Genomic DNA, 26746 nt, shown 5'->3' with positions numbered 1-26746 from the left:
GTAAACCAGTTTGTTTACAACGTGAGGCAATCGATATGTGCTTGTAGCAATCTATCCTAACATTCGATTTGAAAGTGTCTACATAACGCACTTCCGGTTTCGCATTTTACTTTTTCATACTTTTACGACCCATCATGTAAATGTGGTCAATTTTGGCTTGGACGAAACAGTGAAATTTATCGCTCTGTGGCTCAGTTAAAATTGGCTACCATTGGACCACGAAAGTGAAAAAATAATTTAAATTTAACGAAGGCTGTGTGAAAATACACTGGGATGTGTTCAGACACGCCAATTCTAAAAAGAGTCGCTTCGCCTTGCTAATATATCCATCGTTAATATAAACGGTCCCCATGAGCTATGTGTAGCGCTGTGGAACACTCCTAATTACTTAACGGTCATTCGACTACGATGTGTGAATTCTTTCTTTCTTTCTTTCTTTGCTTTTCTAAAATATTTGAATTTGACAAATTGACTGAATTCAATTAATTGACTGAGAATTTACAGGTCTATGCCTGAAAGGCGATATTATAATTTTTTCGGACAGAGACAATGCTGTTAACAGCCAGGTACTCATTTTATACCTGAGTACGGTGAAAGAATGTGAGTAAAGAGCCTTTTCCAAGGATTGAACTATGCGCCGAGCGAGGACCTTCCGATCCGAAAGCGAGTGTCATACCACACGACCACATAGCCCCACAATCTGACCATCCAAAAGGTAGAAAGCAATAACTGCTGGTAATTTGGCGCTACCTACATCAAGATAAACTCCAGCTTCATGGGCCAGAAGGACATTTTTTAAACTTTTACTGCAATACATCATCAATGACGTAAGATTCACACTGAGCAGTTCAATATCATTTATTTAGTAAGTGACATAATTATGATATACAGTTTGTGATTCTTTTGATATTTTTTTTTTAAATGTGAATGCAAAACTTCTGAAAGGTATCACTAAAAAATAGGCAATGCGAAATTAAATTGAAAACATTAAATAAATTAATTCTCCACTTACACATCTACTGGCACGACATGACATTCCGGTCACTCATTATAACAATAACAATGTTAAAATAATCTCGGATGTCTTGGGCCAGTTTTTGAAACATTATTTTTTATTCTGAAAAGGCGTTAGAGGTTCATTGTAATTTATCTTGTTGTGTAATGGTAATGCTTAAGTTGTTGTTGTGTGAGTGGTGATTTAGAGGCTGCTAAAATCCAGCGAAGACTGTACAGCCTTAACTCTATCAGTCTTGAAAGGCAAAAATAATAATGTAATCCAATCCTACTTTATACAAAAAAACACTATAAATTAAACCAATGGGATCATCAGAATATTCAACTGGCTATAGGGGGGTATTTTAATTGAGATTTTGCGCCAAATTCGAAGGTCGCTTTGGTCATTCTCACGCTGCCTCAATCAGGTCTCAGTCATTTTGTGAAGGAAATGCGAATATAACCTAAGCACTGAAAGAGTTAATGAGGTCAAAGGGTATGAGGCAGTGATTAGACTTCAAGGCTGGCCTTTATGAAAGACATTTCACGGATAGTTTCCTTTATCCATCCAACAGTAACTGGATCTATAGGGTTTGTTCTGGTGGAAAGTATTTTCAAGAGATTAGAGTCCTATTCAAACCATAACGAACTATTGTTATGGTTTCTTTACTGCTACAGACACTGATTTGTTTGTTTGTTTTTAAGGGTTTTACGGCGCCTGCAACACATTGAGGCCATATCAGCCCAGTAAAAAGGAAGAAAATGGGATAGTAAAAAGTTCTAGAATTACAATTAAAGCAACCAAGAAAATGTAAGACAAAGGGTAATTGGTTCAAATAGGAAACAGATGTAGATTCCAAGAGCAAACTATCAAAGTACTTAGTTTGAGATCACCTAAAAGTCTCATCCAGACACAAGCACAGGTCCCCACTAAAAGGAACATACTCAAATGTTTACAAATCATATATAATATGTAAACAAAACATAATACAAAGTATAAAAGAGAGATGATATACAAGGAAAAAAATATCATCCCGCAATACTAACTATACATTTGACTGTTTCCCTCTCACTCTCAGCTAGGTTACCGGTCACAGCCAGGACAAAACCAAGTATGTAATCTCATTCCAAGACAAAGAGAGAAAGCAAGTTGGAAAACAGATATATGGGGATAGAAAGACACAGCAAGTACCTCCTCCCTGCCCGAAATGGGAGGTCGGGAACCCCAACCAGACAGAAACTGAGATAAACTTCGGCTCTATGGCATTTTGAGTTGCATGTTTTCATATTCTCATCTCAGATCTTATAGGGGTATCCTTGATTTCTCGCATGATTTGTGTATGTGTGTGTAAATTTGTACAGGTCTGTGTGAACTAAGTGAAACTAAGACATAAAAATATGGCCACATTTAGCCCCGACTGTGGTGAACGAAAAAAAAAATATTCAAATATTGCAAGAGTTTGCATTCTATAAAGAAGAATTGGTGCTTGTAGGTTTTTACTGCTGTGTTTATGTGTACGCTAGAGTAGTAAATGTCAGAAGAAAATAACCATCCTCGACTCTCCAAATACACGTGAATGAGTAGATGTGTCATATCTGGGGTGATTGTGGTGAATGAGTAGACGTGTCATATCTGGGGTGATTGTGGTGAATGAGTAGACGTGTCATATCTGGGGTGATTGTGGTGAATGAGTAGACGTGTCATATCTGGGGTGATTGTGGTGAATGAGTAGACATGTCATATCTGGGGTGATTGTGGTGAATGAGTAGACGTGTCATATCTGGGGTGATTGTGGTGAATGAGTAGACATGTCATATCTGGGGTGATTGTGGTGGAAATTATTCTCTGCTCTTGATTTTTAGTGCATTCATCCATTCTTCCAATTGTTGCAATAAAAATATAAAAAATATTTGTTTCATTAAATCTTTCACTTCTGCATAATTTCATAATGCGAAATGACATTGACACTTACATACAAAGAGTGATTTTAACAATGATTTTTTTTTTTTAAATGAAGGCAATAAAACAAGAAAAATACAAATTCTGAAAAAAAGTCAGGGTAAATCGAAATCAACGTAGTAAATAGAGGATTAAACAGGAATGTTACAAATTCATGATATTTTTTTTTTTATGTGTAGTTTTGTCCAAATTGCAAACACACATTAAAATATTGAAAAGTTGAGCAAATAAAGTGAAACTATTAGAAGTTTTGTAAATCTGCAATTAAAATCGGGGTGAATATTTAAAAGCAATAGTTAAGGGGCGGTTTGGGTCTTTTCTAAAAAAAATTTAATTACCTATATTGGGCGGTTTTAATCATTCTGTATCATCAATATAGGTTAAAAAACAACATTTATGGTGAAAAATTTTAATTATCTGTGTTGATACCCATTTTGCGATCTAATTTGGGGGTCTGACATCAAAAAATATAACAATCTTGTGGCAAACGTTCCACAAAAACTAATGAAGGAATGACCTCCATATTCTTCCCTCTTGTCAACATTGTACCATAGTGTGTCACCATAGAGAGATTTTACAGCTTTAGCTTATGGAATTTTTATTAGATCATTACAAAGTTGAGAATCAAAATGTTATGACAAAATTGATGTAAAAAATTCAGATTTAGGATTATAATTTAAAATTCACAAATCTTATCAAAAATATCTCTCTATGGTGACACAATACATTATCTCTGTCATAACTGTGGAAAATTTCAGACAATTTCATTGAATAGATTCTGAGAAACGTTTGACACAGTTTCCCATACCCTTAGAAAAATGACATATTGAGAAAATAGCAAAATGGCTTCCCGTTTTTCACACATTTCTTACTACCTGTACCATTTTCGACTGTGTATTTCGTGCCTTTATAGTCTACTTTAAGAATTTGGACTTCAATTATATTATTTCTAAGATAATAAAATATCATTTTCCACCAAAATCTCAAAATCAAATTTTTGAAGGATTTTCCTAATAATTAGACCCAAACCGCCCCTTAAGTTCAAAGTCGAATTATTAGAACTGTAAGATACTAGTTATTCTTAGAGTAAATAAAAACCAAAACATTTACTTTCCTCAATTCCACAGTACATTGGAGAAAACGTGTATTCAAAGTCATGGTCAGAGAACTCGTCCTTCAAATATCAATCAATTAAAATGACCCTCATTATAGCTACACCTCTCACGCCTGGGACTTCATGACGAAGTCCCAGGTTTCAAATTTTAGCTAAGATGAGGAATTTAATCAATCGATATTTGAAGGACAAGTTTTCTGGCCAAATTTTTAAATGCCTGTTTTTTATAAAGTACAACAGATTAGGCATTTATTTGAATTCAAATGTGAAATTCGAGGCTTTCAAATCAATTTTCAGAGTCCGATTCACCCCACCACAAAACTGACATGGTGGTTTTTGGAAAAAAAATAATTTAAAAATCCCAAATTTTGCAAGCTAAATACAGCAAAATGTCCAAAAATTTGCGATTAAATTGCCTAAAAACCCATAAATATTTCATGAAAGAGAAAGGTATTTGTTTGTTTTTAAGGATTTCACGGCGCTTGCAACAAATGTAAGGTCATAACAGCGCCAGTAAAAAAGGAAGAAAATGAGATAATAAAATAGAACCTCTCTTGATTAATTATATTTCATGTTCTACACGAGCTACCAAATTAAAAGGAAAAAAAAAGTCGTCTTTGGTCTTTAAAAAAAAATTATAATCAGTTTTTCTTTTCTTTGCAAAATCTTGAAAAATTTTGCAGATTTTGCGGCTGCAATGCAAATCAGTGATATTTTGCAATTTTTTGCGGCCGCAAGCGATGCAAAAAGCTGCCATGCTAGATAAAACCAGACTGAGATGGTTGGTCACATATGAGCAACAAATATGACTTTTTAAGATGTTGATATGAGGCTGTGAAAATGGGTCATCTGTGAAAATGGGTCATCTGTGAAGTGAATAGGAAAAAATGATCAATAAAAACAACTCACAGATATACCGAATCAATGAGGGAAACAACTAAAAATAACAACAATGTCTTTAATTCTTTAAGAACAAACAATAGCACGTTTGTAAACAACTCATGAATTTATGTCTAATGTAACATGGAGCATATTCAAGTTTGGCTGCCAGAGATAATCAGAGCGTACTAATTTTTTTGCTTCACCAGATAAACCGACGCGGTTTTGATATTGGAATGTTCATGTTTCTGAGTATCAAATTGTGTTCACCCTAACTCACTCAATCCTAGAGATTTTTGCTACTTTTCAAAATTGGAAAAAATGTATTAAAAATGAGCATGTACATAGATAATTTTATTCAATAATAATTATAATATGCCAAAACTATAAACATTAGCATTGATACTCCCCCTATATATAATTTGTCTCAGAAAAATGTAATAAATAAGCATGGGGTAGAAGTAACCCGGGTAAACTACGGATATAGTCGGTGTCAGGGTTGAGTGAGTTAACTTGCCTTTGTTCCATTATCACTCACAGATAAACTTTGTCCACCACGTCACAAGATTTTTTTTTATCAAAGTTACTTCAACTTCTCTGGATTATTTATCAAAATAAGGAAAATCGACAAAGACAAAAGAGATTTTTCATCTCGGGCCATCTTATTCCAAGGAAAATATAAAACTACAAATTAGGATAAAGCACAAGACTTTTCCTCAATTTTAAATGGATTTGTTTGTGATAAAAAAAAGGTCTTCTTATAAAATATTTGAGTAAAAATATTCTGATGCATGAGCTATAAAATAATGGTTGATCTGATAGAAGTATCACCGTGTGATGAATGTGAGAACCTCTCAATTCATTGTGCCAGTTTCTCATAGTTCATGACAAAAACGTTGTATCTTTGTCTACAACACGTAAATTACATTTTTTTAACAGCTTCATGTAATGGAAATATACAGCACTGAGTTCATTCTATGACAGAGAAAAAAAAAAATGTAATAAATAAACACTTTCTATTGATTAAGGCCTGTGTTAAGATTTATGAGATGATCCGAAAGATAAATCTTTGACTGGCTTGATGGTCAACTCTCCACTAAGGTCCACTGTCTGTCCTTCCTTGTCCTGAAATTCAGAGATGATACAAAGAATTATTTTAAAAAAAACAAGGAATAGAAAAATCATCATGGGATAGAATATAATACTGATGAAAAACTTGAGTTTGATTTTTATATATATATATATATATATATAACTTTTCATTTTTGTTTTCAAATTAAAACATGAAAAGAGATTCGAGACACAATATCATAATTTATATGGAGGAACACATATTTTATAAAACTGAATATTTAGAGAGAAAACAATAGCTTAATGATTCATCTTAAATTACCAAGCACTCCTACAAAATGTTCACTGAGTAAAAGGATCCAAAAGAGAGTATAGTGATAACAACAATAAATGTTTTCTTTGAAGTAGAATTCAACAACTTTTTTTTTAATTTAAAAACTAAAAACATTTCTTTTCTTTTTTTTTTTCATTAAAAATAGCACTAGTGTTCATATATGGATCAAATCATTATGGCAAATAAAATCAAATGAAAAAGAAATAGAAATTATAAAGAGAGAACCGACTTCTTACCGCTCTATAGTCCAACAGCATTTCTTTGAAGGCTAAAAAGTCACTAAAAGTCAACAGAATCTCAAATATTTCTCCCTCTAGTTCTTTTTTCCTTTCCCTGAAATAAAAAATTAACACCAGATGATTAAATTGGGAAAAACAATTATCATTACATCCCTAACTTATTAGGAAATCTAACTATCGATTTAAAGAAAAGAAAACACGCACACACACACACACACACACACACACACACACACACACGCACACACAAACAAAAACAAACAAAAAACTCCAACAAAACACAAACAAACAAAAACTAGGGTTGCAACTGACGTTGATATCGATATGCATTTAAATAATTAATTATAATTATAATTAGTCAAAGAATTCTAGGCAATCTATGGTGTGTATAAATAGATTTAATGCATAACAATACATAGTAAACACAGCTGTTTCAGTCAAAAAAGAAGCTTTTGTATGGAAAGTGCTATACAAATATCATCATCATCATCATTATTATTATAATCATTATAGCCATTATTGTTATTATTATTATTATTATTATTATTATTATTATTGCTATTCTTCTTCTTCTTCTTCTTCTTCTTCTCCTTCTTCTTATTATTATTATTAAGACATGACTGACAGATGGATAGAGCAACAAAAAAAAAAAAAAGAACTATCTTATAATCAGAAACTAATAAAGTTGAATTTATTAAAGAAATCTTTCAGTCTTCTGTATGGTTTATCAAACGCTCTCCCAATATGAACCCAAGCTTGTGCTGCATTTAGAACCCGAAATAGAACTTGAAACTTATTTTAACCATGGTATTTTGCACAAACCATGAAAATAAAAGAAGAAAACAAAATTTAAAAAAAAAAAAAAAAGATTGATGACAAAACACTTCACAAGACAAAAAAAAAACAACAAAACAACAAATAAACAAACAAAGAAAAAAAAAAGGGCGGAAAACGAAAACAATACAAGACCAAAAAGCAATGAGTCATAATTTTTATATTAATCAAAACAGATTTTATCAATCTATAGATGGAGCGATAAGAATTATAGGGATTTTAAAAATAAAAATCAAATTATGCCATTATTGTTTGAACATTTTGAATGTGTTAAGCACTATAGTTCTCACTCGTGCAATTAAGGAAAAGAAAAAAAAAGAAAAGAAAGAAAGATGTAACGACAATGACAGACAATGTATCTTTTAAATAAAGATTACTTACGTCAATTGTTTGGAAAACCTTTCCATTGAAAAATCAGGGACCCGTTTTTTTAACTCTGACTCCAGGAATGATTCTATAAGGGAAATCTGTGAGAAGAATCAAAAAGATGGCATAGTCATTTATAGATATGATCATCAAGAAGATGGCATAGTCATTTATAGATATGATCATCAAGAAGATGGCATAGTCATCTATAGATATGATCATCAAGAAGATGGCATAGTCATCTATAGATATGATCATCAAGAAGATGGCATAGTCATCTATAGATATGATCATCAAGAAGATGGCATATTCATCTATAGATATGATCATCAAGAAGATGCATAGTCATTTATAGATATGATCATCAAGAAGATGGCATAGTCATTTATAGATATGATCATCAAGAAGATGACATAGTTATCTATAGATATGATCATCAAGAAGATGGCATAGTCATTTATAGATATGATCATCAAGAAGATGGCATAGTCATTTATAGATATGATCATCAAGAAGATGGCATAGTCATCTATAGATATGATCATCAAGAAGATGGCATAGTCATCTATAGATATGATCATCAAGAAGATGGCATATTCATCTATAGATATGATCATCAAGAAGATGGCATAGTCATTTATAGATATGATCATCAAGAAGATGGCATAGTCATTTATAGATATGATCATCAAGAAGATGGCATAGTCATCTATAGATATGATCATCAAGAAGATGGCATAGTCATTTATAGATATGATCATCAAGAAGATGGCATAGTCATTTATAGATATGATCATCAAGAAGATGGCATAGTCATTTATAGATATGATCATCAAGAAGATGGCATAGTCATTTATAGATATGATCATCAAGAAGATGGCATAGTCATTTATAGATATGATCATCAAGAAGATGGCATAGTCATTTATAGATATGATCATCAAGAAGATGGCATAGTCATTTATAGATATGAACAAAAATTGATATAACAGCTTTGAAAATGAACACAATACTAATTACGGAATGTCTCTGGCTCAAAACCCCTTTTGTGGCTATGTGGTCTTGTGATATGACACTCGCTTTCAGATCGGAAGGTCCTGAGTTCGAGCATAGTTGAGTCCTTGGAAAAGACTCTTTACTCACAATCTCTCACTGCACTCAGATGTAAAATGAGGTCAATAACAGCTGTGTCTCTGTCGGAAAAAAATTGTAATATCGCCTAACAGGCATCATGTCTTGTACTATTATGTTACATGTTGCTGCTGGTCAGAGACCCCTTGTAAAGTTCTTTGAGCACGTTTAGTGGATATTGTGCTATATAGAAGTTCAATTTTAAAAATCTCAATTTCTTTTTCAGCCAATAACAAAAACAATTAAAACATTTAGACACTGCTTAAAATCCAGACAGATGGCAGGAAAGTATTTAGCAGATCTTGTCGACAAGAAGATCTCGAAATGTCAAATGACATTATAGAAGTAATAAACAACAATGAATATAACAGCTTAAAAAAAGAACATTTCGGTTTATTATCAAATTCCACAAACACGACGTCTATCTGGAATTTAGTCATGTATTTATGTCTTTATTGTTTTTTGTTGTTGGCTGAAGAAGGGTTTTGAGCCCGAAACGTTCCGTGTTTGGTATTTCGTTCTTTTTTTAAGCTGTTATATTCATTTTTGTTTATCGCTTTATACAGTCCACCACTTTTAGCAGCCTTGTATCACTTTGACATTATAGAAGGTTAATCAATCACGAAAAAAAAGAGAAATCACCAAGATTTTGTGATTATGTATGGCATCCACAATAAATTGATATTTGAGCCAATAACATTGGGTGATGCACACAAATTACAACTAGAAAAGAAGTCTTTTCATTACAGTAAAAGCCACTGATCATTGCCAGAATTGGAGTCCATGGTGCCAGCAGGAAGAAGTGCTGAAACCTGAAACTAAAATCTCGACACTTTGCCAAACCTGAAAATGTTCCTACTGAAAATGCGGCCTAAACTTTACTCTTATTTAATCACTGTTTTTATACCATTATTAATTGAAAAGGTGGCTGAATCACGTTTTCAAATTTTTACCGATGTTATTAGTATATTTTACTCAAAACACTGAAACCGGAGGTATTTGATTTCGAGATATCGCGAAGCCGGAATTCCGGCATGAACTGGAAAATTGGCACCCATGTTGGAGTCCCTGATCTCAAAGTAACTGGATAATAAAACGCAAGGTGACAGCATTGTCTTTCCAATTGAATAGGACGTAAGTCTCTAGCACAGTAATTCCATAACGAATTAAAGTCAACCCTGTTAATCAATTCACTTCGTAGTATGGAGTTTTTTTGAGCTTTTTTAATATAGTGCAATATCCACTAAATGTGCTCAAAACACTTTACAAAGGGTCCTTGGCCAACAGCAACACTTTTGGGACGAGACATGATGCCTGCTAGGTGATGTTACAATTTTTTTCGGACAGAGACAACGCTGTAAATGGCCAGGTACTCATTTTACACCTGAGTACGGTGAGAGAATGTGAGTAAAGAGTCTTTTCCAAGGACTCTCAACTATGCGCCGAGCAAGGCTCGAACCCAGGATCTTCCGATCTGAAAGCGAGTGTCATACCACTAGACCACATAGCCGCACAGTAGACAGGAAAGTCTGAAGAAAAAAAAAATTCATCACTACGTGGAGTGAACCAGGTGAGTTTTTTGGGTGAGTTGGGTAGTACATCAATGGCTATTCAATCCCCAATCTTGTATGACATAAGTTTGTTTGTTTTTAAGCGTTTTACGTCACTTGCAATACATTTAGGTCATTTTAGCGCTAGTAGCAAGGAAGAAAATTCTAAAATTACAAGGAAAGGTTCCCGAGAAAAAGCAAGACAGAGAAGACTGGTTCAAATATGGGATCAGATGTAGATTCCAAGAGCACACCATCAGTGTACTTAATCTGAGATCACCTAAAAGTCTCCTCCAGACACTGGCACAGGATCCTACTGAAAGGAATACAATGAAATGCTTACAGAATATATCCAAAAGCACCAAACAGAACTAACAATACATAACAGAGATAATTTACAAGGAAAAAAAAAATCTAATACTAAACATTTGACTGTTTTCCTTTCAGCTAAGGATTCCAGCAATGGACTGAACAAAACCAAGCAATGCCATTCAAAGACTAATGCAGAAAGCAACTCGGAAAACACAATGAGTTGAATTGGTAAATTGGGTCAAACATAAGAGCAATAAATTGGTGATATGGAATGTATGGCTGTAAAGAAAAATAAAAAAGTACAAATGATGAATGCTTTTGGTTGAAACCCTTTCTTGGCAAATGGGATAAACAAATTTTGAATAATAATGTGAAAATTGAATGTTTTTAAACTGTTGAACTACACAGAAAACTTCTCTTCTATAATACTCACATATTCGTTATGAATTTCTGTATAGCAGAACTTATTTTCCTCTGTGTCTTCAAATTCTTTATAATATTTCTCTAAAAATCCATTCTGCAACTGTTGGAACGGTTCCTCTGGATTAAAAAAAATGGAAGAGAAAACAAAACTATTTATTTCTATGAATAAAACCAAAAGATAGGTAAACAGCATCATCCCTCAGCCACCCGATAGTTTTATGGAAAGATACTGTTAAAGTCTGACTAAATGTGTCATCCCCCCCCCCCCCCCTCCCCCCAATCTTAATCTTCCTTTTTCTTTTAACCCCCCCCCCCCCTCCCCAACCTTTTTCCCAAACCCATTTTTTATTCTACTTCATCCTTTCTCTTAATTATATTTCATTAATGTGTAATATTTTAAATATTATATTGTAATAGTCTACCACCCGCTAAGGAGGACCAAATGTTAAAAAGTCGATTGTTTAGTTCAATTTCCCGAGATGAGCCTTTTGAATTAATTTGTATGTTAAAAAGTCGATTGTTCAGTTCAATTTCCCGAGATGAGCCCTTTGAATTAATTTGTACGTTTCAGCATTATTGTCTCTGCATTCCCTTAACAAAGTCCTATGACATCTATCTTTGACGATGACGTGTAGATGGTATCAAAATCCCATGATGCACCTTGTCTAAAGTATAAGATTTATACATAAAAAATGTGATGAAAATAACAAACACAAATATAAGCAATGGTCTGTGATGGTATGGAATTGCAAATCTTATTGCTGTGGAGAGTCAAACCGCTTCATTCATTTCTATTTTGTGCTTAACATTTGTCATTTTCAAGTTCTGTCAGTGGCATCACATAGGGGGTCTGGATAGCTCAATAGGTAGAGCACGCGCTTCATAAGCAAAGGGACCGAGATCGATCCCGGGTGCAGTCGAGATTTTCTCTGACCACCCCCCCCCCCCCCTCCCCCCTGTCCACCCAGCAGTGATTGAGTAGCTGGGCCTGATAGATCTGGTGGAAAGTCGACTAGTGTCCTATCCAAAAGGTAGCAACAATTGCTATTGTCCGTTTCACCCTATAGAAACCAGGATAAACTCCAGCTTCATGGGCCGAATGGCTCTGAAGGACTACTTTTTTTACTTTAAGTGGCATCAAATATGTGTAAAGTCACTATTAAGCGTGATGGGTAATATTTTTGATGGCTAAGGGTCAGAATTATGTTTTGTCCAGAAGGCTATGTGGTCTTGTGGTATGGCACACGCCTTCAGACTGTGAGGTTCTGGGTTCAAGTCCTGCTCTGAGTAGTGCATAATTGAGCCCTTTGAAAAGATTATTTACTCACATTCTCTTAATGTGCTCATGTATAAAATGAATACCTGGTCATTAACAGTGTTGTCGCTCTGAAAATAAAATAAAGAAATGCAATATCACCAAACAGGCATTATGACTTGTTCTACATGTTAAGAGTTGCTGTTGGCTTGGGACCCCTTGTAAAGCACTTTATTAGTGTATATTGTGCTATATTAATGCCCAAGTCAAAGTAGGATTTAACACACATACATATATACATTTCCATCTCTCTAATCCAGAACTTCACAATCTGGATCTTTCCATTATCCGGACAGGTTGCCTCGGGACAGATTTTTCTTCTTCTTTATTTTTACACTTAATGACCTGATTCCACTCCTCCAATGTATCTGTGGTCCCGACAAAATGATGGGAACAGAGGTGTTCGGATTGGAGAGACATGATTGTATATGTACTATATTTTAGAGCCTTATTCCACTTACCCATCACAATATCTTCAATATGGCCGATAACTCTGTCAAATGTTTCATCTTTGGTTGAACTGTAAATTACAAGGGAAAATGCTTAATAAACATCATGAATGTGATGCTAGTCTGCTAGAAGCTGTGGACTGTAAAAAGTAATAAACAAAAATGAATAGAACAGTTAAAAAAAGAACAAAATACCAAACATGGAACGTTTCTGGCTCAAAACCCTTCTTCAGCCAACAACAAAAAATGATAATTGTTTGTTTTTAAGGGTTTTGTGGCGCTTGCAACACATTAAGGTCATATCAGCGCATAAATACATTACTAAATTCCAGATAGACGACAGAGATATTTTGTAGGTCCTACAACCTAAAAAATGTATCTGTCAGGGTCAGTGATTTTATAGTGAACAATGATATGTTCATCTATGAACCAAATTCTGATTTAGATGTTGTCTACAGCAAGACAATTTGATAACATTTATACTGACGTGGAAACAGTTTACCACTTGATGTGAGTGATAAGTGGCTTAATAGATGGTATCTACTGTACTATATAAAAAAACATTTTTCTGACTGTCAATCTACTTTCAATAATTTCATTTCCAGGGCATCCAACTATAACCGTGTTAGTGAGAGAGAGAGGTGATTTTGAAAAAAATATATTTTAAAATCAGTACGGCCTCTGCCATAACACTTGTCACATGTCTTTTGATCATATGATTATGTTCGTTAAATAACAGGATTGTGGTTAGTCTATTTTTATCACAAGGGTAAGAAGTTGGAGGTCGGGCTATAATATAAGCTAAAAAAAAAATAAAAAGACATGGCACTTGTTTAGAGTCAGACGCCCTCACTTTACACATTTTTGTGCCTCCATGTGATGGAAACAATGACCAAATATAAATAAAATCTTCCTTGCCTTCCAGTAGTCAAGTCTTCATCATGAAAACATTCACCATTTGAGAAATCCATTTCTTCTAACTCTCCATCGCATGCAATTTCTGGGGAGAGAATGGAAAATAAAACTGATAATAACCGACATAATGGTATTTTATTTAAAATTGTAACACTGTTCTTTGAACGGTTTACATCCAGTTTGTGGATTGCATATGATTAATGAAAATTACAAATCCACTACATGATTTACAAAATACAAAACAAACAAAACAAGAACAAAACAACAACAAAAAAATCAATTAATGAAAAATAACAATTAATAAATTAATTTTAAAAAAAAGCAAACAAAATTTTTTTAGGGTACAAGGCATACATAAAATACTCTTGCACTTTTAGTGTTTGTGTCTGGCCAGATTACTTAATTGTTTTCATTCTTATTTTGAAATGAAAGCAGATTATAGTAATAGAGAAGTGCAACTCATCTCTATATATTAATAAATGGATGAAGTGATATTGTTAGGAGAGAGAGAGAGAGAGAGAGAGAGAGAGGAGAGAGAGAGAGAGAGAGAGAGAGAGAGAGAGAGAGAGAGAGAGAGAGAGAGAGAGAGAGAGAGAGAGAGAGAATGGTCAAAGTGAAGTATGGTAACAGAAATATTAGGAAGGTTGTTGTGATGATGATGACGATGATGGTGACGATGACTACGATGTTACTAGTGTGCATATGTGTGAGTGTATATATTGAAACATTGATGTAGACTGCCCCAAACATTGTGGTAAATATTTTAAATAATAATTCGCTCCATTACTACATGTCGAGCACTTTTCGTACCATATTTGTATCAAACACGATTCAATATATATATATATATATATATATATATATATATATATATATATATATATATATATACCACAATATATTGCTTTTTAAAATAAAAAAAATAGGGCTTTGTAATTATATTACCATGCCCCTCCCCCTGCCTCCAGAAGAGTAAACGAATTATTGAAACCAAGAGAAAATTGAAGAACAAAGAAAATGGAAACTATAAAAAAAAAAAGAAATAAGAAAAAGAAAATTAGCTTTCCCATTCAATACATTATAATGATAATGGTATCGTATCAGTATCACACCACCAACCAAACACTCACTAACTCACTAGGATCTATCTATCTAGATAGATAGACAGGATCACCAATTTTCTCTGATTCTCTGCTCATGCTCACGTCAAGCTCACAGAATCAGAAAGTTAAGTCTTTTTAAAAAATAGAATCCATTAAAAATCGGGTAAAAGCTTTCGCTTTGTCTTAAATTAAAAAATCCTACGACCATGGCCCCCGGGTTACGCTGTCTTCAAGAGGAAAGCCCCTCATTCTAGCCCATCCCGTCGGTGTGCCGTGTGACAACTTGAACTTGAACATTGAAAGCGTGCCTGGATACGAGCCTTGTCGCCACTTAAATTGAGATAGCTACCCACGAAAGAGCTTTGAATTCGGTATGAATTTGAAAAGGTATAATTGGAAATCAATTTAAGAAATAAAACTAATTCCCAAGTAATATTAATTACAGAAGAACCAACAAAAATGTCTTACCCATTGAGGAATGTACGTTATTTGTGTTCGACGCCATTTTCTCACCGGAAGTATAGAGTTATTTCCCCTTTGGTAATGATACTACCATAAACAAAGATGGTTGCCTTCACCATTGAGCCGATTTAACACGAATTTCCACGTAGACTGCCTCCAACTTGTAGGTTCTATTTCATCTTGCCAAATTATGTACTGATAATCAGATTTTATTATGAAAGTTGTTAACCTCTAAATCTCATTTATGATGTAAATGGAATGAATTTGCTTTCATTTACTGACTGACTGAGCCCCTCCGCCTCCACTCCTCGACTTCGTGTGAGTCCTGTGACTGCGACTGTGATAAAATAATAATGTGTGTGTGATAACTCTGATGAACAATTTGATCTCGGCACTATTTATCAAACTCAAAACCTGTAACCCCCATCCTTTAGTTATACCCCAATAAATGTCAGAACTTGAAAGTTGTGTTTGACCTCTGTTCATACTTAGCCTGACTATTTCCTGACAGACGAGGCCTTTCGCGTCCTAATCATCTAAACGGGAGGCCTCGGATGTCTCTCTAATCGTCTGTATCAATTCCTTCCTCGTTTCATGGTCTTTTGCTGTGGACGCTGATGTCAGATCTTCCAGTGATTTTCGCTCTTGGTTATTGGGAACAACTTTTTATTAATATTTAATAAAGATAGATTATTAATTGTAAAATGAAGTGGATGGTCTGCTATTATATTTCTTTTACTTTTAACCAGTTGGGTTGAAGTTGAAAAAAGTATTTATAATGGCTTTATTATCTTGTATACTTTCATCTCTTCTGAATTTATGCCCAAAAAGCTGCCATCCGGCCTTCATGATTTCAACAGATAATTGCCTTTCATTTTCATTGCAATTTACGTATTATAATATAATGTTTTGTTGCTTATTATTGTAGGGTAATAGTGAAGTTAGCTCTCCTAACAATCGCCCACAATGGATAAGTAGTGCGAGACTGTCTAACACTGTCTTTGCAAACTGCCAGGTCAATCCCATGGCCCTGTTTTTTGTCAGTAATGAGACTGAAACTTCTTATTTCCTCTCTTTTCCTATTTTTCGTATTATTCAGTACTGATTAACTGTCGGCTTCCAGTCTGGAGAAATTGTCACCAAGGCAAGGTCAATACGGCTGTCGTCACTTACCAGTACTCAGTCTAGATATGCCTTAATACATCTTTTGAAATGCCTCCCATTCTATGGACATTGTTAGAAAACATTAAAATCTGCCAATTATCACGAGTGCACTCTGACTTTTATAGAATATTTAAATATTGAATTAGAGGAATATTTAAAGTCAGTTTTTGAGAAGAAGTTGAAGGAGACTGTATGGTTCTGATGGGAAAACTGTAGATGTGCAGTGTAGTACGAAATGTTTCATCTGTGCGAAGGCCTTTTGCATCTAAATTAGGAATTTTAATCTCTTTTCCCAAGTTAGAATCAGAGCATTTCTCTTCAGTAAAAGGTGTTGAAATACATGACCGATGAGGATGTTTTCAATTTTCCTTTATTTTGTAATTGAATCAAATAAGCTTCATTCAGCCCCTTATTTTTAGCAATTATTTCTCACAGATTTCTCATCTCTGCCATTAAGAAAGGCTGATTGATCATCAGAATCCACCCCTGCCTTTCTCATTCCATCCTGAATTTGTCAAGACCTCATGAAGCTAAGAATTCCCTGGGTCAATATGGCTGGACAAGTATGTATTTGTTTATGCTAACAATTTGATAACATTTGTGACTCTTATATAACATAGAAAATGTGGTGTTTATCTTTGATTTTAATGTCATTCTCTAATGCTGAACACTTATTATTTATATATATATTTTTCCTGGTGGACAATGCACGCTTTTAACAAGAATAGGATGACTCGTTTACTATTTTTAGGACCTTGTACAATGTTTCTGGCCAAAGAGATTATTTGACAAAAGAGAGGCCTTCAAATTTCTGGCTGTGTTTTCAGCTTTTCCTCTGGGTCCGTTTTTGAAAGTGGAAGTGGTCAGATGCTTGACAATTTCACCACATAATGATTTACGTACTGTTCAACACTTGTCTTGACCGTAATTGCTTAGACTTAGAGAGTTTTTGCTAAGATAAGGGGTATTTAAACCGATTGACATTTGAAAGATGAGTTTTTTGGCTATTTCTTAAATATGAGGGCTCTTTCATAATTAACCGAAAAATGCCTGTAAAATCCGCGTTTTTTATGCTATCAACAAAATTTTTGCACGTGTTCATACCTTGACTCGTCCTTCATTTCTCTACGTAACAGCCAAGTCTGTCGACACACTTCTGCCAACGCCGCACCATGGAATAGATACCCTCTCGGAAGAAATTTCCGTCAAGGTTTTGTAGCCATTTCCGCACATGGTCAACAAGCTCTTCATCGACATCAAAGCGCTTTCCTGCCAGCTCACGTTTCAGTGGCCCAAAGAGGTGATAATCAGATGGAGCGAGGTCTGGACTGTGTGGTGGGTGTGGCAAAATCTCCCATCCATATTTCTCTAGCCAACCTTGCGTCACTCGTGCTGTGTGGGGTGTAGCGTTGTCGTGTTGCAAAATGACCCCGTTGGTCAACTGCTCTGGGCGCTTTCTGCGAATGGCCTCCCTAAGCTTGTCAAGAGTTTGGCAGTACCTTGCAGTATTGATTGTTTCTCCAGGTTGTAAGGTTTCGAACAGAATAACACCACGACTGTCCCAGAAAACAGTTCCCATTATTTTCTTTGCTGACCGCATGACTTTAAATTTCTTCGCGACAGGTGAGGATGGATGTTTCCATGTCAATGAATCTTGCTTTGTTTCTGGGGTGCAATGGTGCAACCAAGTCTCATCACCGGTGACTATGCTGTCAAGAAAAGTAACATCGTACCCTAGAAAGTCTCCGCCGGCGTTGGCAGTATGCCTGTGAACCCTGCGTGAGCTCTTGCTTCTTCTCAAAAGTTCCCTGCAGTTGTCCAATCTTTGTTCTTTATGATTGTCTGTCAATTGCTTAGGAACCCATCTTGCGCTGACTTATCTGTAGACAAGTTCATCAAATACAATTCTATGGGCAGAAGTTTCCGAAATTTCAAGACTGCTTGCGATTTCATGAAGTTTCAACCTCCTGTCTTGACGAATAAGCTCATCAACTCGCTTCACATTGTCTTCTGACGTCGCAGTTATCGAACGCCCTCTCCCTTCCCTGTCTGTCAAGTCGGAATGGCCGGCTTCAAACAAATTACACCAGTGATAGACTTGTGTACGGCTTATAACATGCTCACCATATACACTCTGAAGTTCTTTATGAATTTCGGTAGGATTCAGACTTTTGGCGTTCAAAAAACGTATGACAGCTCTGATTTCCTCCTTTGACCAAGTTTCAAGGTGGGCCGCCATCTTTAAAATCGTCTAGAAATTCATTGTGCAAAATGATGCACTTCATAATTTCTGGGAATATTAGTAAGGAAATAAGGAATATCATGTCGTTTACAGAATTAAAAAATCTCCACTGGTTGCTGAGCAATGGGCATTTTTCGGTTATTTCTGAAAGAGCCCTCGTATGTGTCCTTAGAGAGTACATCAGTTAACTGGTAAAGTGGTATATATGCATTTATGTCATAATGAGAAATTGAAAGTGGGTATCCTGCCAGTTTGATATTTTTATTTTCTGTTCTCATTCAGCACTTCTCTATACCCTCTTTTTCTCATCATCATCATCTTATATATGTTTTTGGATGTTCCAAGACTCTTTGATATTATTTATATTTAAATTTATATTTACTTTTATTTACATTTATAACATGCATCTTTGTTTGCAATTTCAGTTCCGTAGTTCCCAGTGGGACCCAGTGTTAATTATCTCCCAGATTATCGCCATGACCAGTTTCTGGTACTTGTCTTTTGGATTGTGGATATTCGTACTGGACGTCATTGCCAAATTTGATCTCTCCATTGAGCAGATGTTTACACAAAGTGTAAGGGCCTAAAATTGTTTATGATGTTTGGTCTGATATGGCTTTTTTCTTAGATGTCTTAATTTCAGATTTTAATCTTTTGACTATTCTAATATCCTCCTTTTCCCTAGTGCTGAATTGACCTATAAGTGTCACAGATGCTGTACCCCCCCCCCCCCCCCCCCCCAAAAAAAAAAAAAAAAAAGATAGAAAAAAAAACAAAAAACAATCAAACAAATAAACAATACTGATTTTTTTTTTACCTGCTTTGCCATTGGGTATTATTGATTTTTTTCCTTTAAGATACTTTATTTTTTTTCAAAACTTATGAGAATGTTTCCGTGTCCCGTAAAATATCCTTTTGGTGATCTTTGTCAAATTGTCACATGATCATGTTTAGATTATGCACTGTGTCTTTTCATTTCTTTAAATTTCTTGTCTGTTACATCAAAGTGAAAGGTGATCAATTGTCTTTAAAAAAAACAAACCACCATAACTGTAATATTTTATTGTTATGTTTTGTAAGTTGCATTTACTTTTAACTGCTGGAGTGCAAATGTTGTGGTTTGGTGCTCTGAAAACAACTGAAAAAATAACAATTCCAATTTAATTGAATACAAGGACAAATTAAATACTATTGCACATTTTCCCTATTTTTTCTCCATTTGTCTGTAATATAGACCATTACAATTTTTTTGGTACTCTACTTCCATGACAGGACATGGGCCTCTACGAAGACTCAGGGAGAACTAACATTATTTGCTATGCCCTCAACAGTTTGACTGTGTAAGTTTGTTTTTTTTTGTTTTTTTTTGTTGTTGTTGAAAAAATGAAAATATACAAAAAAAACAAATCAAAAAATTCAATTTAAAGGAAATATTAAAAATAAAAATAATCTAACTTTGGCAAGTCTTTGTGCAGCTATGTGGTCTTGGGATTTGACCTTCACTTTTGGATCAAAAGTTCCTGGGTTCTTGCTCTGCGCATAGTTGAGTCCTTGGAAAAGGCTCTATATTCATCTTCTCTCACCGTACTCAGGTGTAAAATGAGTATCTGGCCGTTAACAGCGTTGTCTCTGTCCCAAAAAAAATAATTATAGTATCGCTTGACAGGTGTCATGTTAACGTGTTACTGTTGGTCAGGATCCCTTTGTAAAGCGCTTTGAGCACGTTTAGTGGATATTGTTCTATATAAAACAGGCCTCGAAGTGGGCCGGGGAAACCGGGAAAAGCCGGGAACTTTATTTTGAAATTTCCCGACCGGGAAAAGCCGGGAAAATCGGTGAAAATTGTCTGGGGCCGGGAAAAAGCCGTGAGAAAAATTTAGGTGAACAACAACCCAACATGTATTCTTCCGCGTAATCATTACCCAACCTGCGAACGATCGGCTTAGAGCATGGCAGCAGCCTCTTATGGTTTCCTCACACTACTAGGCCCTATGTTATGACGATCGACCCAATCAGCAAAGTCCGGTCCGCATTCGTAGAGTACACAGACTATTACCATGTTTCCTGTGCATGACGTAATTATAGTGGTTTAGAGTCATCGCTGAAACACTGGAAGACCAATGGGATAGTTGCGTCAGTTGTTGAATAAATTATCCAGGCACGGTTGATAAGTAAAAAAAACAAATTATGTTGTAGTTACAGTTGAAACAAACAAAGTATATCACTGATCTCGTCTCATTGAGATATAAAGAATGATATAAAAATCAAGAAAATCGGCCGATAAATAAAAAAGTTGCTAAAAAAATCGAAAATAAACAAAAGCAATTTTTAAAATCAAATTTATTCGTAAAACAGTTGGTTTTCAACCGATTTTTATGAAACAAGGACCAATGTTCTTCTTTTTGTCAAGCCGATTTCAACAATGTGACTTTCAAATTCCTCAGAATTATATTTTTTACTTTTAGATTTTAGCTTTTAGGCCTACTCAAAAAGGTGTTATATTCCTTGCCACTTGCACAACAATAGCGTAATACATCGACGGTGAGAAGCGTCTTTGTTTCGACCAGCCGGTTCGGTTAGATAGCCTGTGATTGGTCGAAGACTTAAAGACGCTTGATTCACTCAGTCGACTCATCATTGTCGACAAGACAAGAGTGCTAGAAACACACATCCCTCCCCTCATCTTAGTAGTGTGTGAGTATGTGTTTTTTTGTTGTTTTTTGTGTGTTTTTGACTTGGTCATGGATGCGATTGTTAGCTAAGCTAAGAAAGACGGTCGACGTCCTTGGGCTACTTTAATTAATTTTCGTGACTTGTTATTCAATTATTTGGAGATGGCAGATTAAGGTCGTTTACTCATTGTAATTTGTACTAAGTTTGTTTTGTCTGTCTCTAGATTAACTAGCTTTATTTCATTCATGTGCAATTCAATAAGTAGGCCACAAGTCTTTGGACGCTACTTTCTCTCTCATAGTAATATTCAAATGTCTTTTTCTCTCTTTTGATTTCTTCTCTTTGTCTCTTTCTCTCCTTCTCTTTCTCCTTTCTCTCTCTCTCTCTCTCTTCTCTCTCTCTCTCTCTCTCTCTCTCTCTCTCTCTCTCTCTCTCTCTCTCTCTCTCTCTCTCTCTGTCTCTCTCTTTTTTTTAATATTTTTTTTTTTGCATGTTGTAGGAGGCCTAGACTTTACAGGAATACGTCAAGTATTAATAGCCAGAGTCAATATATTTCTTTCTCTCAGTCTCAGCCATCTCTCTTTTCATCACATCTCTCTCTCTCTCTCTCTCTCTCTCTCTCTCTCTCTCTCTCTCTCTCTCTCTCTCTCTCTCTCTTCTCTCTCTCTCTCTCTCTCTCTCTTCCTCTCTTTTTTTTTTTTTTTTTTTTTTTCCCCACGGATGGTGTAGGCTTAGATACTGGATGGCTTGTTATAGTAATATGTACTACGAGTCAATAATTTCCCCCTCTTTTCTGATTCTCTCTCTCTCTCTCTCTCTTCTCTCTCTCTCTCTCTCTCTCTCTCTCTCTCTCTCCTCTCTCTCTCTCTCTCTCTCTCCTCTATTTTATATATATATATATATATATATATATATATATATATATATATATATATATATATATATATATATATATATATATATATTATATATATATATATATATATATATATATATATTTATATATATATATATATATATATATATATATATATATATATATATATATATATATATATATATATATATATATATATATATATATAGGTAGTGGTAACTGGTCTAGAATTGATGAATATGCTTGAAAATTACTACCTTAAAATTTTCCCTAGAGCCTGGAAAAAACCGGGAATCAGCAGGGAAAAATATTTTCCTGAATCACTTCTAGGCCTGATAAAAGCTGAAGTAGGTCTTTGAGGTGGAGGTGCAAGATTATTCCTTTTTTTTTAATGGTGTAAATAATTGTTCTTCTTTCTTGCAACATGCTGACATGGCGGTTTAAAAAAAAAAAAATCCCAAATTTTGCTAGCTAAAAACAGCAAAATTTGCAATAAATTTTCCTAAAAAAACATAATTAGTTCATGAAAGAGAAAGGTATTTGTTTGCTTTTTAAGGATTTCACGGCGCTTGCAACAAATATATGGTCATATCAGCGCCAATAAAACGAAAGAAAATGAGATAGTAAAAAAGAAACTACTCTTGATTAATTATCTTTCACATTCTACACAAGCTATCAAATTAAAAGAAAAAAAAATTTGTCTTTTTTTTTCCCGCCTTTTAAAAAATTATTGTTCTTTTAATTTTCTTTGCAAAATCTCGAAAATTTGCACCAAAAAAATTGCAGATTTTGCGGCTGCATTGCAAATCAGTGGTATTTTGTGTGGCCACAAACGATGCAAAAAAATTGCCATGCCAGAATATGATTAGCCTCTGTCTCAATATTCTAATTATTTTATTTTCTCACCAGATCATTCATCATGTGGGGAGTCGTAGGGAGGACTAAACAATGTCTTGATTTCACGGCCACTGTCCATGCCTTTCATTTGATTGGCTGCTGGATCTATTTTGGATATTTCCCTGTGACCTTTTGGTGGTGGGTCACCAACATTGGCTGTGTCATCCTGACCACGGTCCTGTCAGAGTATTTGTGCATGAGGTCGGAGATGAAGGCCATTCCTGTCGGCATGGGGCCCAAAGTAGATTTGTAGTATTGTAATTTATTTGTTGAAAAAGAAAACAAAACAATTTTTAAATTGAGTTTTTATTTAGCACATTATCCACCAAATGGTGCACGAGGTGTTTGGTAAATTCTTGACAGATGAAAGGGTTTCTTTGAGCTTTTATATAGGGCAATATCCACTAAACATGCTCAAAGCGCTTTACAAAGATCCTTGACCAACAGCAACATGTAACGAGACATGACGCTTGTTAGGCGATATTACAATAATTTTTTTTTCTGACAGAGACATCACTGTTAACGGACAGGTACTCATTTTACACCTGAGTACGGTCAGAGAATGTGAGTAAAGAGCCTTTTCTAAGAACTCAACTATGCGCTGAGTGTGGCTTGGACCCAGGACCTTCCGATCTGAATGCGAGTGTCATACCACAAGACCACATAGCCACAAAGGATTTGATCTCCCACAATCAGACAGCATATCCTTCCATTTTCACTGAGACAATAGTGACAGCAATGCAGCTCCAAATGGCATCGCTGGTCCCGTTGTCTTTGTACAAGGCCGTGTGATATTTCAACCTATCTGATGTAATATAGAGATTGACTCGATGACTAATTATATTTATTTGAATGACAGTAAATTGAAGCTCCATTGTTACCGGTCTGTTGGTGAAAAAAACTTGAGCTTGTGCTTTTATATAGCGCAATATCCACGAAACATGCTTAAAGCATTTTACAAAGAGTCTCTGCTCAATAGCAACATGTAACATGTAGAATGAGACGTAATGCCTGTACTGTTAGGCGATAATACAATTTTTGTTTCCGATTGAGATAAGGCCCGAACCCAGGACCTTCCGATTTGAAAGCGAGTGTCATACCACAAGGCCACATAGCTGCACAACAATTAGGTCTGAAGATGTAACCAAATAAATGATGTCATGTTATTCCAAGTAATAATTAATTTATACGGCATGTAGAGTCCACAAAGTGCTCTAAGGCGCTTACACATACAAAGACAGTAGGCAATACAATATGTAAAATACTACTACAACTCAAAAGGCCGCTTGAATATGACTGTTTTCGAAAATTCATACTGAGCCGGGGGGGGGGGGGGGGGGGGGGTTGATTCATTCTGTACTGTTGGGTTCCTGACAGAGAAAATGAAATGTTTCAGTTTGAGAAAGTTTACATACAAGATAGGGGAAATGGTGATTTGAAATGAATTCAGTCTCACTGTCACTGTTACGTTGGTTAAAGGCAGATGTATTCGAGCAGAATACAGAAATGGAATTGGTGGGAAAATATTGTACAGCTTAAACTTTTTACATTATTTCTATTATATTGTATTTGAAAGTGTAGTATTGAACTGTAAGACATCTGGATCTCAATCTGAGCGTTTAGATTTAACCTCTCACCTCCTCAAGTCAGTCTTGTCTTGCGTCGTTGTCAAACAAGATGCTAAAAATCAAATTTCAAGTTAAACCAATCAGAGGTATTGAGTTTTGAAGTCTTAGTGGTTGTTTTTGTTGTTTTTTTTTTTTTCTGAAGTTTAAATATTCTTCACTGCTTTCGTGATAATTTACACTTTTCATTCAATTTTCAGTGTCGGGTCACCCTGACATAATAGCAGGTTGAGGTCATAGGTCACATTTTACAAACGTGATCCCTGAAAATATTTTACTGTCAGAACTGATTCTGTGTTGTATTAACAAAGATCTTTCCATAGAATCAAAATAACAATGTTGTTGGGCAATAAATAATACCACATAATCACAAGTGGAAATTTCTTGTTATTAAAGTTAATTTTGTTTTTTTCTTTGTTTAAAAATTTTTTTAAAATCTTAATCTTTGATATAACCATGTTTGTTGTTTGGCTAGACGTGCCAGTATAAATGTATATCGAGAGTTGTTTATAACTGTTGTTTTTTGTTATTTTTGTTATTGGAGGGGAATTACCTGAAAATCATCTCTTTTTGTAAAAGTCTGGAAATGGTTGTGTGGATTCACATGGAATTCAAGATCATGAGAAAGAAAAAAAAAAAAAAAAGAAACCCATTGTTTTCATGTAAAGTAAAGATGAGATTTTTAAAAAACAGACATCTTGTATCATCCGTTCTACAGATTATAGAGGAAGGTGGGAATATTGTTGTGTTTTTATCGGTCATTGCTCAATTTAAAAAAGAAGAAAAAAACAACTAAATAAACATATAGAGTAATTTATTTTAATTGAAGAGGATACATATACTCAATCAAAATTGTGTGATGTTGTATAATGGCCACACGATATATGCAACTTGAGTTTGATGTATATATATATAAATTTTAAACTCAAGTTTCATATATCTTGCCCATAGATTCAATTTTCAGGTTCTAGTTCAACCCAACATTATACCAGTTTGACGTGATGGGTAACAAATGACAGTACCTTCCCTAGCCTACTGCACAAGATACTTTTCCCCAGATCCCAATCCAGCCCAGCTACCCAAGCATTCCTTGGGGGAACAAATTTGTCAGTCAGAAAAAAAAAATATGAATGAATGCAGAATCCAAACTAAAGTCGATTCAATCAACGCTTTTGAGCTTCTGCTCCCATAATTTTTACAAAGACTGCTCCATAGTCCAGCAGCTTAGTCTTGTAAGTTCTTGGGCATGTCACCTCACCCTAGCTCATGGCGGCTTCTTTGTACAGATATTCGGGTTAGAGTGGTGTTCATCACGTTAAGAAAAACAATCCTTTCATGTGGATAAAAAAGTTTTTCAAATGAAACAAAATATATCTTAAAACAATAATCAGCCATTTTGACATCTTGGTAAGTAGTGGTCTAGCTGAATTCTTTAGAGGTACCGATGGCTGATTTGGGTCTGGGGCCCCTCTGTCCATACAGCAGTGATTGGGTAGGTGGGTCTAAGTAAGATCTGGTGGAAATATTTTTCACTCGTTTTAAAAATTCATTTTTTTGTATAACCTATAGGATAGATGTGGTTGCAACGAGTTTGAGTCTTTTTGAATGGAGAGCATTTTGAAAGTTTAATGTGTGTGTGTGTTTGGGGGGGGGGGGGGGGGTTTGCCTGCAAGATTTTGTGCCAGCGTGTGAATTATTGTGTATGTGTTTGAGAATTGTACATATTTCTGTGAAGATGGAATGTTTTTGAATTGTAATTGATGACGACGTCTGTGATTTGCCATAATTCCTGGCATACTAAATATATTGATGTAAGAC

The 26746-nt window shown here is 34.9% G+C and overlaps 2 protein-coding genes across 3 annotated transcripts; one reads left to right on the top strand and one right to left on the bottom strand.

Annotated features, from left to right (window-relative positions):
- Nucleotides 1-840: 840 nt before the first annotated feature.
- On the bottom strand, nt 841-15591 carry LOC144976366 (ADP-ribosylation factor-like protein 2-binding protein). Of its 2 annotated transcripts, none has more exons than XM_078920622.1 (7): nt 15457-15591; nt 13889-13970; nt 12983-13041; nt 11217-11323; nt 7806-7891; nt 6588-6684; nt 841-6071 (listed from the first exon to the last, which is right to left on the bottom strand). In XM_078920622.1, the coding sequence occupies exons 1-7, from the start codon at nt 15491-15493 to the stop codon at nt 5982-5984; spliced, it is 558 nt and encodes a 185-aa protein (XP_078776748.1). In that variant the 5' UTR covers nt 15494-15591; the 3' UTR covers nt 841-5981. The 2 variants fall into 2 exon arrangements, with proteins under 2 accessions (XP_078776748.1, XP_078776749.1); XM_078920623.1 differs by lacking the exon at nt 15457-15591 and adding an exon at nt 15024-15106.
- On the top strand, nt 15521-26053 carry LOC144976368 (protein SYS1 homolog). The gene is made up of 5 exons (XM_078920624.1): nt 15521-15613; nt 17050-17177; nt 19282-19431; nt 20129-20196; nt 23316-26053. The coding sequence occupies exons 2-5, from the start codon at nt 17139-17141 to the stop codon at nt 23554-23556; spliced, it is 498 nt and encodes a 165-aa protein (XP_078776750.1). The 5' UTR covers nt 15521-15613; nt 17050-17138; the 3' UTR covers nt 23557-26053.
- The last annotated feature ends 693 nt before the right edge of the window (nt 26054-26746 follow it).

This window comes from Berghia stephanieae, chromosome 7 (genome assembly GCF_034508935.2).
Source record: "Berghia stephanieae isolate SIO BIC M18660-M18661 chromosome 7, UCSD_Bste_1.3, whole genome shotgun sequence".
Taxonomy (NCBI): domain Eukaryota; kingdom Metazoa; phylum Mollusca; class Gastropoda; order Nudibranchia; family Aeolidiidae; genus Berghia; species Berghia stephanieae.
Note: the sequence above shows the minus strand (reverse complement) of the source record. Positions and strands in the feature narration are given on the sequence as shown.